General features: G+C 44.1%; 1 protein-coding gene across 1 annotated transcript in view; it reads left to right on the top strand.

Annotated features, from left to right (window-relative positions):
• Nucleotides 1-16,181, top strand: part of LOC120927537 (4-hydroxyphenylpyruvate dioxygenase-like) — a 72,372-nt gene that overhangs the window by 26,246 nt on the left and 29,945 nt on the right. The window contains 2 exon segments of the mRNA XM_040338282.1: nt 316-351; nt 354-397. Of these exon segments, the coding sequence (XP_040194216.1) occupies nt 316-351; nt 354-397 (80 nt within the window).

The following is a 16,181-nucleotide window of genomic DNA, read 5'->3' as shown; positions in this document are numbered from 1 at the left end:
TATTTTATGCTTTATACAGTATATAAATTAATGTTCAAGTAGTACTCAAGTCCAAAACTAATGCAGACACCACATTTATGAATTTTTAAGCTGCCATATATATATATATATTTATATATATATATATCTTTTTTTTTGGGGGGGGGGTTAATTCTGCTTTAATTCTGGTAAGGCCTGGCTATATCGCCACTCAACAAGACTTGCCAAGACAATTCTGGCCACCAGAAAGAAAACAAGCTATAATTAACTGAAAATAAAAATGACAACAAATTATAATTATTGTCAGTAATGTTTTTCTTACATTCTTTTTATCAGAGATGGGTGAACATCTAATCAAGCATGGAGATGGGGTGAAGACGTAGCTTTCCAGGTTGAAGACTGTGACTTTTTATTTCAGGTATTTTTAATTTATATTATCAGTTGAAATGTTTGGTGGTCTAATGTCACTTTTTTTCTTCAGAATCTATGGGCCAAATTCTCAAAAGAGATACGCAGACTTAACTGCTGTTCAGCCTGCGTATCCCTGTGCCTAATTTTGGAAACGATTCTCAAAAGGCTTTTTCCAAAGTTAGGCAGAAAATCTGACATGTGTAAGACACTTACACGGTCAGATTTTAGGATGCAGTACCGCATCCGCCACTGGGGGCATTTCTCATTGAAATCCAGCTTTGCGTATGCAAATGAGGACTTAAGCAGATTTTCAAAGCATTTCAGCACTTTGATTTCTGCCTAAGTTCCGAATTTGCCGGCGCAAAATTAGGGCTGGTTTTACAATGTGGAAAGTTAGCCAAACCTTGTAAAGGCCCATTCCAGCGACGGCATTTGGTATGCATTCCTGAGGGAGAACTCCACGGCAATTTTTAAATTCAAAACCGGCATGGGTTCCCCCCAGGAGCATCCCAGGCCCTTAGGTCTGGTATGGGTTGTAAGGAGACCCCCCCACGCCGAAAAATTGACGTAGGGGGTCCCCCTACAATCCATACCAGAGCCGTATCCAAAGCACGCTACCCGGCCGGCCAGGAATGGGAGGGGGGGCGAGCGAGCGCCCCCCCCCCCCTGAGCCGTGCCAGGCCGCATGCCCTCAACATGGGGGGGTTGGGTGCTCTGGGGCAGGGGGGCGCACTGCGGGCCCCCCCACCCCAGAGCACCCTGTCCCCATGTCGATGAGGACAGGACCTCTTCCCGACAACCCTTGCCATTGGTTGTCGGGGTCTGCGGGCGGAGGCTTATCGGAATCTGGGAGTCCCCTCAAATAAGGGGGCCCCCAGATACCGGCCCCCCACCCTAAGTGAATGGATATGGGGTACATCGTACCCCTATCCATTCACCTGGAGGCAAAAAGTAAAATGTAGTAAACACACAACACAAGGCTTTTTAAAAGATTTTATTATTCTGCTCCGGATGCCCCCCCTGTCTTCGTTATTAGCTCAATTACCAGGGGGGGCTTCTTCTTCCGCTCTCCGGGGGTCTTCCGCTCTCCGGGGGTCTTCTCCGCTCTCCGGGGGGGGCTTCTCCGGACTCCGGGGGGCTTCTTCCATCTTCTCCCCTCTTCCGCTGTTGACTCGGCGAACCCCGGTTCTTCTGCAGGCTCTCCGGTGCCTTCTTCTTCAGCGCTGGCTGCCTGCTATGTTTGTGTGTTAGCTCGATTTCAAACAGGCAGCCAGCGCGGTCTTCTGTGGCGTCAGGGTCTTCTCTTCCTTCTTCCGATGTTGCCTCGTCGCCTGTTGTCGCTGTAATGATGGAAGCGCGCCTTGCATCACATTTATATAGGCATCACCGTCCCATCATGCTCCGGTAGGTACCCACGTGGTGGGTGCACGTGGGTAGGCACCCACCACGTGGGTACCTGCCGGAGCATGATGGGACGGTGATGCCTATATAAATGTGATGCAAGGCGCGCTTCCATCATTACAGCGACAACAGGCGACGAGGCAACATCGGAAGAAAGGAAGAGAAGACCCTGACGCCACAGAAGACCGCGCTGGCTGCCTGTTGAAATCGAGCTAACACACAAACATAGCAGGCAGCCAGCGCTGAAGAAGAAGGCACCGGAGAGCTGCAGAAGAACCGGGGTTCGCCGAGTCAACAGCGGAAGAGGGGAGAAGATGGAAGAAGCCCCCCGGAGTCCGGAGAAGCCCCCCGGAGAGTGGAAGAAGAAGCCCCCCCTGGTAATTGAGCTAATAACGAAGACAGGGGGGGCATCCGGAGCAGAATAATAAAATATTTTAAAAAGCCTTGTGTTGTGTGTTTACTACATTTTACTTTTTGCCTCCAGGTGAATGGATAGGGGTACGATGTACCCCATATCCATTCACTTAGGGTGGGGGGCCGGTATCTGGGGGCCCCCTTATTTGAGGGGACTCCCAGATTCCGATAAGCCTCCGCCCGCAGACCCCGACAACCAATGGCAAGGGTTGTCGGGAAGAGGTCCTGTCCTCATCGACATGGGGACAGGGTGCTCTGGGGTGGGGGGGCCCGCAGTGCGCCCCCCTGCCCCAGAGCACCCAACCCCCCCATGTTGAGGGCATGCGGCCTGGCACGGCTCAGGAGGGGGGGGCGCTCGCTCGTCCCCACTCCCATTCCTGGCCGGCCGGGTAGCGTGCTTTGGATACGGGTCTGGTATGGATTGTAGGGGGACCCCCTACGTCAATTTTTCGGCGTGGGGGGGTCTCCTTACAACCCATACCAGACCTAAGGGCCTGGTATGCTCCTGGGGGGGGAACCCATGCCGTTTTTTTCTTTGAAAATTGGCATGGAGTTCTCCCTCTCAGGAATGCATGCTGAGCGACGCTGTCATTTTTTTTTATAATTATTTGTTTTCCCGGCGCGTCTTTTTTTTTCACCCGTCGCAACTTTAGTGTCCCGTCGAAATTCTCAAAGCCGACCGGCGTTAATTACGTTCGCGCGCTGCACGTCGGGAAAATGACGTCACACGCATGCGCAGTACGGCCGGCGCGGGAGCGCGCCTCATTTAAATTTTAAACGCCCCCAGGAGAGGAGGACCGCCTTACGACGGCGGCACTTAAGTTACACAGCATGTAATTTCTACCTAAGTGCTTTGACGATCAGGCACTTAGGTAGAAATTTTAAGTCAGTGTAACTTAACTGCTGAAATTTAAGTTACGCAGAGTTTTTGAGAATTTGGCCCTATATACATACATCACACCGGAACTATTGAGTGATAGTGCCCAGATATCTACATGCTGATATTAAAGAGTTTCCTGTGTCTAAGAAAGACATCTAACAAAATATTCTTGGAATCTTGAAAAAGTGTTCAGTTATATCAGACAGAAAAATAAGAATAAAAAATTGTCATTACATATTCCCACAGACCACAATAATTGTACCACCTCCTATGACCAGACAACTCTGTTATATCCTACACACTCAAGGCTCTTTCTCTCATTGACACCAATGATGGGGCACTATTCTTCCACCGACACCAATAATGGGGCCTTCCTTAGGCTACTAAATGTCTAAAAGTTCCACTTTATAGAGTCCACAAGCTATGGTGCCAATATCTGAATATTGATCACACCTGAAGTACTGACGGCCATTTCTTGAGACCCTAACATGCCAGAAAAGTATAAATACCCCCCAAATTACCCCTTTTTGGAAAGAAAATGTATTTAGTAAGAGGCATGGTGAGTTTTTTGATGTTGTAATTTTTTCCCACAATTCTTTGCAAAATCAAGATTTTTTTTTTTTTTTACAAAATTGTCATATTAGCAGTTTATTTCTCACACACAGCATATGCATACCACAAATTACACCCCAAAACACATTCTGCTATTACTCCCGAGTATGGCGATACCACATGTGTGAGACTTTTACACAGCGTGGCCACATACAGAGGCCCAATATGCAGGGAGCACCTTCAGGCTTTCTGGAGCACCCAGGCCAATTCTGACATTTCTCTACTACATGTAAAAATCATCATTTATTTGCTAGAAAATTACATAGAACCATAAAACATTATATATATGTTTTTTTTAGCAAAGACCCTAGAGAATACAATGGTGGTCGTTTCAACTTTTTATCTCCCACGGTATTTGCGCAGCAATTTTTCGAACAAGTTTTTTCGAAAAAAAAAAACAGTTTTGTACTTTAAAAAAAAGTTTTTATATAAAATAAGTTAGCCCAATGTTTTTGCATAATGTGAAAGATGATGTTACGCCGAGTAAATAGATACCTAACATGTCATCCTTCAAAATTGCACACGCTCATGGAATCGCGCCAAACTTCGCTACTTTTAAATTCCCCATAGGCAATGCTCTAAATTTCTTTACCGGTTACATGTTTTGAGTTACAGAGGAAGTCTAGGGCCAAAATGATTGCTCTCGCTCTAACGTTCACAGCGATACCTCACATGTGTGGTTTGAACACAGTTTTCATATGTGGGCGGGACTTACGTATGTGTTCGCTTCTGCATGCAAGGGGACAGGGGTGCTTTAAAAAAAAAAAAATTTGGGGTGTAATTTTTGGTATGTACATGCTATGTGTTAGAAATATTGTATAAATGGACAACTTTGTTTTAAAAATGCGTTTTAACCACTCCCCACCCACTGGCCGTCATATGGTGTCTTTAATTTTGTGCGGGGATATCTGAATGATGCCTGCAGCTACAGGCATCATTCAGATATCAGCTTTTTTTAGCCAGCGATTCCCCTACACCATAAGAATGATCATAGCGGCTGTTCTGCCGCTTGATCATTGTTACGGGGGGCGTGAGGGGACGTCCCCCCCCCCTCCGGTACTTGTACCAACTTTTTTTGTTGATTTTAGGCTTCCCAGACTAGAGGTGAGATGTGAGGTCTTATTGACCCTATATCTATCACTGTTAAGATGACCTGTTATGCCATATTCCTATTACAAAAAAAATGTGGAACAGACTCCCTCCAGAGGTGGTTCTGGCCAGCTCAGTAGATTGCTTTAAGAAAGGCCTGTATTCTTTCCTAAATGTACAGAATATAACTGAGTACTAAGATTTGTAGGTAAAGTTGATCCAGGGTAAATCCGATTGCCTCTGGCGGGATCAGGAAGGAATTTTTTCCCCTGCTGTAGCAAATTGTATCATGCTCTGCTGGGGTTTTTTGCCTTCCTCTGCATCAACTGTGGGTATGGAGTTGGGTGTATAGGATTGTACTGTGTTTTTTATTTAGTTTTTTTATTTTTTGTGGTTGAACTGGATGGACTTGTGTCTTTTTTCAACCTGACTATCTATGTAACTGTGTAACAAGCAGGGCTGTGGAGTCGGTAGATAAATGTTCCGACTCCGACTCCTCAGTTTTATGTACTCCCGACTCCGACTCCTCGACTCCGACTCCTCTGTATTAATATGCGAATGTATTTTATACATTCCTTGAGGGAAAGAAACGCAACCTACCACAGGACTACTGGCTGGGAAGCCAACAGTCTACTGTATTGCACAGTTTAAGCAAAAGACAAACACAATGAAAACAACGTTTTATAAAAAAAAAATATTAATCAATCAAGTGGCTGGATAGTAGCAGCAGGCATAAACATCGGGAACAGGATCTTTACCAGTTCAAAAATACAAACCACATTATTTGGTTGTTTTAGAACAAAAACAAAGCTTATCTATAATGAACCAAAAACAAAATCTGTAAAACCTAGAAATGGTTTATATTAATCTTGAAATGTAGTTATAGGCTTAGCAAATGCAAATCAATTCAATGTAGAGTTCTAAGGAAGAGAATTGCCTCTGCCAGATCCTCTTTCATAGAGGCTCTTAAGTCAGACTTTATTATTTTTAGGGCTGAAAATAATCTTAGAGAGGTAGTTGGGCTGCTGCTTTCTCCTTTGTGTGCTTATCTGCTGCTGAAGATAGGGCAGTGGGAGGATCCAGGAAGGGGCATTTATTCTAAAACATGATTTTCCTAGGAGAATCCCATAGTCATGTTTAAAGTTTAAGCTAACAATCGGAGTTTACAAGTTTTTATAGCCTTAGCTAAATGACAGCAGTTTTTCCAATGGTTTACAGCAGGGATTTTCAAACTACGGCCCTCCAGCTGTTGCAGAACTACACATCCCATGAGGCATTGTAAAGTCTGACATTCACTGACATGACAAGGCATGATGGGAATTGTAGTTCCTGAACAACTGGAGGGCCATAGTTTGAGGACCCCTGGTTTACAGCTTCAGTCTTGAACTATTGGCCCTCCATTCCCTTCACTTATACAAGTGTCTCACTCTCTAGTCCTGCAAAAAACATATTTATTTAATCCCTTATCAGTGAGAGGCTAGGTTACACATGGACGCTGCATTCCCTGTAAAAGCAGAACACAAAACTATGGAAAGTATAAGTATTGCAGCTCCTAATTGTGCGTTGCGTGCCATATAGTGAAGCACATGAAAAGCATGCTTCTTCACGGTCACTTAACGTGTTCGTTTTGCGGTTACGTGAGGCACTGCATGCATTGGTCTTTATTCTTACAGTAGAGAAGTCATTAATTATAACTTTTTGTGAATTGGGACATTTAAACTTGCTTTTTTTTTTTTTTATTCCAATCTAAATTTAGTAGGAGTCGGAGTCGGAGTCGGTGCATTGTTTGCCGACTCCGACTCCAGGTACCCAAAATTTCCCCCGACTCCGACTCCACAGCCCTGGTAACAAGGAATGTTTACCTTCCTTGTAATAGGAATAAAAGTGATCCAACATTTTTTGGGGGGGGGGGGGAAGTATCAAACTAAAATAAATAAAGTAAAATGGGTACGGCCATATGTGTGAGATTTCCACAGCCTGGCCACATACAGAGGCCGAGTACAGCCGAGCATGGCCAATTATGGCTGAGTATCGCCGGGTACGGCTGGGTATCACCAAGTATGGCTGGGTATTGCAGAGTATGGCTGGGTATTGGAGAGTATAGCTGGGTATTGCAGAGTATGGCTGGGTATTGCAGAGTATAGCTGGGTATTGCAGAGTATGGCAGGCAGTGCCGGCCCAAGACATTGTGCTGCCTGGGACCAAGAATGAAATGCTGCCCCTCCCCCCCCAAAAAAAATCAAGTCATGGCTCTATACATGTATAAAGAGGACCTGTCATGGCTCTATTCATGTGATAAAGACAAAATTGCTTAAGGAAAGCAACCAATGGTCGGACTTTATAGGCAACACAGACAGGAATAGCAAAAAATATATAATTTTATTACAAAGTAGTTACATAAAACAACATTAAAAAGAAAACCATACAAGATGTCAGGTATGTATGTTGCCTATAAATGTCCCCTGTGCGTCTACGCGTTTCGCCATGAGGCTTCTTCAGGACAGACAAGAGAGGAAAATAGTCAAAGTCATCCGAACCACATAGGCATAGATATATCCTGTACACAGGCTGTCTCCCGGGGGCAAACGCTGGTAACCAATCTGCCATAATGAGTAATAACATTGTACCGGGGACACGCACGGGGCGGTATTAGGATCATAAGAATTTGTGGGTAGAGTAGGAGGGAGCGGCAATGCAGAGGGCTGGAGAGGCGGAGTTTCAATCGGAGCCGAGAGCTAGGGGGAACAGATTCCAACGGGCAACCATTCTCGGCACAACAGGTTCCTCAGAGGGAGCGGCGCCTGCCTTTCTCACTCGCAGACTGCTCCCCTCCGGCTGTGAGTGTCCTCACAGGCAGCGGAGTGGGCTGTCTGGCGGGCGGCAGAATGCTGCCCCCCTAAAAGTGCTGCCTGGTACCCATGGTACCACCCGGTCCCATCATATGGCCAGCCCTGATTGCAGGGTATGGCTCGGTATGGCTGTGTATTGCAGAGTATGGCTGGGTATTGCAGAGTGGGGCTGGGTATGGCAGAGTGGGGCTGGGTATGGCAGAGTGGGGCTGGGTATGGCAGAGTGTGGCTGGATATGGCAGAGTGTGGTTGGGTATAGCAGAGTGTGGCTGGGTATGGCAGAGTGTGGCTGGGTATTGCAGAGTATGGCTGGATGTGACTGCAATTGTCACAGAGCAGCGCTGTGGGCACTACAGATCCAGCTGCTGCCACCGATCTCTCCCCCTCCCCTCTCACACTGTACCGATCGGTCATTTTACGGAGCGATCACGCGGTAAACGGCCGCTATCTGAACCCGGGGGTCACAGACACTGCCATGTGCGCCCCAGAATTAACAAACTGCCCTGTATCAGCCATTCGGCTATGGGCCGGTCGCCAAGTGGTTAACAAAAAAAAACGCTTCTAGGCGCAAACGCGGCATGTAAACGCGGCTAAACAGCTGTTTTTAGAAGCCGGTTTCTAGCTGTCAAGTTAAATTGTTCAGGAGAGGTTGAACAACGTCCCGTGTACATGAAACCTAAGGCCATCCCAACTGATCAGTGGTTCATTATACCACCAAACATTTCATTGCGCACAGGGCACTTGCCATACATGCCATACCCTGAATCCACCACTGGCTATTGCTTGCAAAACTCTGGCATGTGGTCTCTGCTAACGCCTTGTAAATAACCAGATAAAGGAATTTATAATCTAATGTTTATGGGCACCTTTCCTCATTAGTACATAGTTTATGTCTACCTGATCGAAATACGTGACCTCGGGAGTAAGAAAATCTAGCTGTAGTGTGACACACGAACTGTGGTTAAGATTTAATGTGAGAATAAACATGACGGCGCTTTGAAAGACAGGCTTGTTTAATCTAAACAAAAAAAAAAAAAGGCTGTTTGCAAAAGACTGGGCAAAGTTCTGAGTTCAGTGACATCACAGCCAAATCAAATAAGCTAATGGAGTGAAGAGGCAGCATGAAGGCTTCACAGGGAGGAAAATCAGGCAAAGGCTTGGAAGCACAAATTACTGCTGAGATTAAATACATATTTATAGTAAAGATCAGTTTAGGAATGTATTTGTTCAGTGGCTTGTACCCACTTGGTTCATGATAGATAATGTTACACCGAACAGAAATTATCTTTATTTTCCACGAGATCTGCTGTACACATCCTAATAAGGCTGTTGGGCCAAGTTATATAATGCAGTATGTTTTTTGTCCATTTACCAGATGATCTCAGAATAATTGCCACATTACTGTGTTTTTGTGCCAAGTCAACGAAGCTTTGTAATTTGATTCTTTAGACACAGATTTCATATTTAACATTAACGTAACAATTTACAACATTTATATATATATATTAAAAAAAAAAGGGGGCGGGGTTTAAACATTGCCTGAAGTATTGAGTTGCAAAATGAGTTAGTTAAGTGTAGCTTTTAGTGGTACTTCAGTGGGACGGGAGACCTGGGTGGAGCGGTGCAAGGTGGCGGGAGGGGGTGATCCCGTCCCGCTACTTGTGATAATGCCTGAGCGGCTGCTTAGGTGCATCAGTTGTTATTACAAGAAAGCCACCCGTCCGCTGCAAATAGTACCAGGGTGATGCCTGCAGCTGCAAGCATCGGCCCGGTACAATCACTTGAAGGAATATCGGTAAGTTTGTTACAATACCGATTCTTCAAAAAAAAAAGTGAATATCGGCCGCTCCAATAATCAATCGGTCAACGCCTGGTAGCCATGTGCAGTATAGAACAGATAAGTCATTAACTAGTGTGTGTAGTAGAGAATACATAATTCCTTAAACAGATTTTTTATTTGGTATTGATCAGGGTTATGGGACACGATTTCCATGAACAAATCTCCAAATCCTGGATCAACTGACAATTATGGAAATCTCGGACACTATTTGCACAAATGTATACTGGCATGATTAAGCAATGATATCTATCTGTAAAAGCCAATTCCACTATAACTCTTGCCACCTTCATAAGTCATAATGCCATACCTTGTGTCATCCCTGGGTATGCAGTCCTAGCCCATATTTCCTGTTGACCCTGAGTCCTATAGCTCTAAATTGCAGAGCCAGGTGCACCCACCCCTTGACTACCTTAAGTAGCCTCTCATATGGGAACTGCAAAGGATCCAAATCCTTAATGTTTCAAAGGGGTCCATAGCTCAAAGACTGGAGTCAAACCTTTGCCTTTTAAAATGTGCTTTGATGCTATTATGTGTGTTAAAAAAAGCATGCAAAACACACCAAAACACATAAATATGCACATTTATGAGTCAATAAATTTGGAAACGAGAAAAGATGCACATGCTTTAATGCAGAAGTGTTAATTGAACTTATCAGCAGGGAGGTGCAGTCAGGGGAGACAAGGGTATAGACCAGAGACCTGGGGTCCAGGGGCGTAACTAGAAATCACAGGGCCCCATAGCAAAATGTTGTATGGCCCAGCCTGCAAACAGCCCCTCCCTGCCACTGTGCCTCATCAGATGCTGCCCGGCACTTACCTGTCTCGCAGCGGGTCAGTGGCAGTCTCCTGCACGTCCTCCATGTCTTCTTCCGTCCTCTCTCAGGCGTCCAATCACAGCACCTGACGTTTCAGCCAATCAGGTGACCGCTAACAGACCCAGCAACCTGATTGGCTGAGAGATGGATTCCTTTGCTTTGCTAACAACCAAAAACCATAGATAGATTCATGCAATGCATAAATCTATCTATGGTGATTGGAGCGGGCAGGAGAGGGGGGGCGGCACTCCTGCGCCCTTTATGGACGTACCGACACTGAACTTCCTCATCCTCCCCCGGGCCCCACTCGGCTGCAGGCCCCATAGTGCCCGCGTGGATCGCTATGGCGGTAGTTCCACCCCTGCTGGGGTCACAGAGACCATTCGTCTAAGCTGTCCAATAAAAATGCTGCAGTGGAGGCTCTCCTTAATGCTGTGTCATAGAAGGGGGTTTGTGTCTAAAAGACACAAATAATTAAATGTTACCATGTTTTTATTGAACACACCATGTAAACATTCACAGTGCAGGTGGAAAAAGTATGTGAACCCCTGGATTTAATAACTGGTTGAACCTTCTTTGGCACCAATAACTTCAACCAAACGTTTCCTGTAGTTGCAGATCAGATGTGCACAACGGTCAGGAGTAATTCTTGACCATTCCTCTTTACAGAACTGTTTCAGTTCAGCAATATTCTTGGGATGTCTGGTGTGAATCTCTTTCTTGAGGTCATGCCACAGCATTTCAATCGGGTTGAGGTCTGGACTCTGACTGGGCCACTTCAGAAGTCATATTTTCTTCTGTTTAAGCCATTCTGTTGTCGATTTACTTCTATGCTTTGGGTCGTTGTCCTGTAGCAACACCCATCTTCTGTTGAGCTTCAGCTGGTGGACAGATGGCCTTAAGTTCTCCAACAAAATGTCTTGATAAACTTGGGAATTCATTTTTCTTTCGATTATAGCAATCCGTCCAGGCCCTGACTCGGCAAAGCAGCCCCAAACCATGATGCACCCACCACCATACTTCACAGTTTTTGTTGTTGGTGTGCTGTGCCTCTTTTTCTCCACACAGTGTTGTGTGTTTCATCCAAACAACTCAACTTTGGTTTCATCTGTCCACAGAATATTTTGCCAGTACTGCTGTGGAACATCCAGGTGCTCTTGTGCAAACTGTAAACGTGCAGCAATGTTTTTTTTGGACAGCAGTGGCTTCCACTGTGGTATCCTCCTATGAAATCCATTCTTGTTTAGTGTTTTACATATAGTAGATTCGCTAACAGAAATGTTAGCATATGCCAGAGACTTTTGTAAGTCCTTAGCTGACACTCTAGGATTCTTCTTCACCTCATTGAGCAGTCTGCGCTGTGCTCTTGCAGTCATCTTTATAGGACGGCCACTCCTAGGGAGAGTAGCAGCAGTTCTGAACTTTTGCCAATTTGTCTTACCGTGGACTGATGAACGGCAAGGCTTTTGGAGATACTTTTATAACACTTTCCAGCTTTATGCAAGTCAACAATTCTTAATCGTAGGTCTTCTGAGAGCTCTTTTGTGCGAGGCATCATTCACATCAGGCAATGCTTCTTGTGAAAAGCAAACCCAGAACTGGTGTGTGTTTTTTATAGGGCAGGGCAGCTGTAACCAACACCTCCAATCTCATCTCATTGATTGGACTCCAGTTGGCTGACACCTCACTCCAATTAGCTCTTGGAGATGTCATTAGTCTAGGGGTTCACATTCTTTTTCCACCTGCACTGTGAATGTTTACATGGTGTGTTCAATAAAAACATGGTAACATTTAATTATTTGTGTGTTATTAGTTTAAGCAGACTGTGATTGTCTATTGTGACTTAGATGGAGATCAGATCACATTTTATGACCAATTTGTGCAGAAATCCATATCATTCCAAAAGGGTTCACATATTTTTTCTTGCAACTGTATATATATATATATATATATATATATATATATATATATATATATATACACATAATTTTTTTTCCCCCTCAAGATTTTTTCCCTACTACCAATCTCCTTTTTTCTTTAATTAATTCTACAATGCTTCCCTCTACTCCTATACACTTAGTCTCCCTTTCGCTACAATTGTTTCCTCCTGTTAAGGGCTACATCAAGTTTAACTAAAAGTTATGCAATTATATCCTGATTGAAGCTTAGTTATTTAGTTACAGTAATGCTTTCATGTATTGTAATCATATACAGTATACATTTGTATGTCTTTTAACTTATTTTGTGCTGCAGAATTGGTAAAATACCCTGGGCTAGCAGCATGATAGAGAGTCAGACTAAAGAAGAGCAGTCTAGCGCTCCAGTAATTAGACCAATGTTACAATAAACATCGCTGATCAAAGATCATGAGTACTGTTAAGTCAGGGGTGCCTAACCAGTGGCCCGAAAAGTAAAATGAATAAACACAGTACCAGTGCATGTACAGTAAATAATATGGAAGCTCTGGGCTTTCAGGCATATAAGAGTAACGTACATTTATTCTGTCTGGACCCTCTTAAAGGTAATCACATTGCAAAACTTTCAGCAGTTGTATTATGTGTCCACTAGATGGTGTAGCTACATTATATATTAACTGCTCTGGAAGTATTAGAAAGTTGCTCAATGCTAGTTTGTTTGTTGTTACAGTAGCTGGCATTCAAATATCAGCTTTGTTTTTCAAGTGTTTCCTGCTCAAATATACTCATTTACTTTTCCAACTCTGGAGGGGTTTTTAGGGGACATCAGTGCAGCCTTGCCAAGTGCAGGGCTAATGCTAAACAAAAAGGGCAGGGCAGTTCACATCACTGCAGCTGCATGCAGTACTTTTTTCAGAGCAGGGTGGTTTGATGCAATCCACCGCATTGCACTATGCTGCAGCCTAAATAACTTATTGAATGGCAGCTCTAAAAAAAAAGGAAAAAAACATGCAATGCGTCGGTGTACTGGTACTATTTCCCCTAGTGCAAACCAGCTGCTATGTGTTCAGCGCCTGCTGGCGTCTACAAGACACCACAAAGAGCGATCATCTAGGAAAGGGTAATGTGGGGGTACTGCACTATCAAAAACTAGATGTAGACATCTATATTAAAAGTATATGTATTAAGCCCTGTACAGTACATACGATCGGTTTGTCTGATGAAAACAGACCAAAAAATGGACAAACCAATCGTGTGTGGGCCCCATCGGTTTGTTTTCCATCGGTTAAAAAAAATAGAACATGTTTTAAAATCTTCCTATGGATAAAAACCGATAGAAAAAAATGATCGCCTGTGTGGAAGTCCATCGGTCAAAAATGAGTCAAAGGATAAGTTCACCTTTCATAACATTTTACACCCATACAGTGACGCTGTTTTGCCCGTCCCTCCCCTTTCTGCCCTATCATAGAGGCCCTGGAATTATGTGTACACATTCACAAAATACAAAGGCTTCTGTGAATGGGCAGCAGAGAGAAGGAGCAGGCATAGCTGCTCTGTGCGCATCTCTCCAGCAGAGCAGAAAACCTGTAAAATGTAAATAATAGAGATAAGCCTAGGAGATGTTGTGCAGCTCCTTGGACTTAACTTTTAGAGTGCCTTCACTTTTTGTCTGAATTCCTAGAATTCAACTTTAAATGTTTTGTCTCAATACTCTAACTGCCACTTTTGTTGGACAGCTCAGTCTGTTGAAAACGAACAGGCTTATTGGCCGGGACATAAGTGAAAATAAAGCCTAAAAAGAAAACTAATGTAGTCACCACAGCTAAGAATTAGTATGTTGCAATATAACACTTTTTTGTTTTTAGGTTTAGTACTGCTTTAAGACTAAACTGATGTAAAAATTGGATTTCAGGTAATCACAGACTGCATATACAGTAACAAATAAAAATGTTCTTTTGTGCTACAGCACCATAGAACACTGTGCAACACAGCACCCCACGTCTCCAGCGGTCCTCAAACCCCCTGCCCAGTGCTCAAAGGTGTGCGCAGCCTATTGCTTTAGCGTGTGCACCCCAAAGCTCAAACACACACACTATTGATCACGCACGATGTTCACAAAGAAATGGGGCCTGTAAATTACATATTTACTGGCCCCTTCCCCAAAACATCACCGCAGCAACAGTCGGCAGGAGAGGAGTGAAGGGAAGCCGGAGGCACTGCAGGGGGAATGGGAGGGAGCCAGGGCAGTGGTGGGAAATTGTGCTGCACAGGGTGATTTGGGTGTGCCTGGGCACACTTGGCACACCGTGTGTGCACGCCTATGCCAGTGCTCCAATCAGCAGTGCTTTATTGACTAGGGCCCTGAACGGGGGGCATGTTGGACCATTAAAAACCTGAACTGCTATCATGCCAATGCCAATCCATAGAAGTCTGTGGAATCAAACAGTCTATTTTTACAATAAAACAGTCAAAATTGTCTACTGAAATAGCTGATTAAAGTGCCTCTGGATCTGTAGAGTAGAAATAATACTGTGAATGAGGAAGATAAGGGAATTAGGCACTTCAGGAGACAAGCATCCCAAGGGATTTGGCAGGTTGGAATTTTTCCATCTCTGAAAGTTAAGCAAGTGCTCCTGGCGGTAAAGGATGTGCATGTTGGGGCATGGAAGGATCATCTAAGAGTTTGATAGTTTGTTTATAAATGATCTTAGCATGATCAGAAGGTGTAGTGAAGAAATCTGAACAGAGAGACTGATAGAGTTTAGTCACTGGTCTCTTCCTTAAGATTTCTCTTTATTCTTTAGTGCCACAGAATGTAAGACCCTTAACGCATACAATTTGACATACATACACAAAGGAATACAGTTTTGTCACCTTTACAGGGATGAATACTTTACTATCATAAACCATTATTTCCTTCCTTTGTCACATATTACTTACTAGATCTAAAGCTGTAATTTAAATGAATATTGAATAGCCTTATTGTTTTTTTTTTTAACTATTTCCAGGTAAAAACGGTGAACAAAACTAATAAATATGAAGCATATTACAAGCAAGCATTCATGTTGTAGTCTTGTACATTTAGATTATACTCAAGATTCTTCTAGATAAGAACTAGCAGGGTCTTTAAAAGAGATGTATGTTTTTTTTTTTGAGAATCATACTTACCATCAGTCCGATGTTGCATCTGTCCCCCACCGCCTCTAACACTGAGAACCAAGCAATCAAACACCTCCAATGTATAATAAGTCACCACTCTCTGCTCTGCCCCCCTGCACTCACTGGAACGCTGGGCTGTCGAGGGGGGCAGGATCGGCTCGCTGAGAGGCTGAGCCGGGTGTCGGTCCAGGCATGTGGGCAGATCCCGACTCCATTGTCGCAATCTTGCTGAGCCTGGACCGGCTCTGTGACGTCAGCCAACAGTGGGCTTCAGCCCGCTGTCTGCTGAAAATGGGTCACAGGAGTGCAGAGCGAACTGCATTCCTGTGATTCACAAGAAAAGTACAACCAAAGGAGCTTTGGCTGTACCTTTTCTTTAAAGACTTTGCTGCATGTGCTGTAAATTTATTCCAAAAATGCTAGTGGCTATAAAGTAATTAACTGATTGTAGGCCAAAAAGTTATTTCAACAACACATTACCTTTATATCTCAAACCTAGAAAGTGACAGCTATATTCCTGGTAACAGATTTATAACAGCTAGTAAAGTAAAAAGGCTATGCATCTCAAGCCTGTAATTTCAGTGAGTGGTAGTTTCTAGTAAATTCATGCAAATTGCTATGTCTCACAGAAAATCCAGCAGAGAAACCTTACGGGTGTCGCAGCTGCCTGATAACAACAGCCAGCAGTTGGATTCCTCCAACCGTGCTGTTAGCATGGATAGTGGAATAGGTTGATTTTCTCTAGTTGCGCCATGTATGGGCTACCTTACCCCCATGCTGACCCTTTAGGTCTCTTCCACACAGGCAGACTCCATCG

The sequence above is a fragment of the Rana temporaria genome, chromosome 2, assembly GCF_905171775.1.
Source record: "Rana temporaria chromosome 2, aRanTem1.1, whole genome shotgun sequence".
Taxonomy (NCBI): domain Eukaryota; kingdom Metazoa; phylum Chordata; class Amphibia; order Anura; family Ranidae; genus Rana; species Rana temporaria.
The sequence above is the reverse complement of the archived record's forward strand: the minus strand, read 5'-3'. Positions and strand labels throughout refer to the sequence as shown.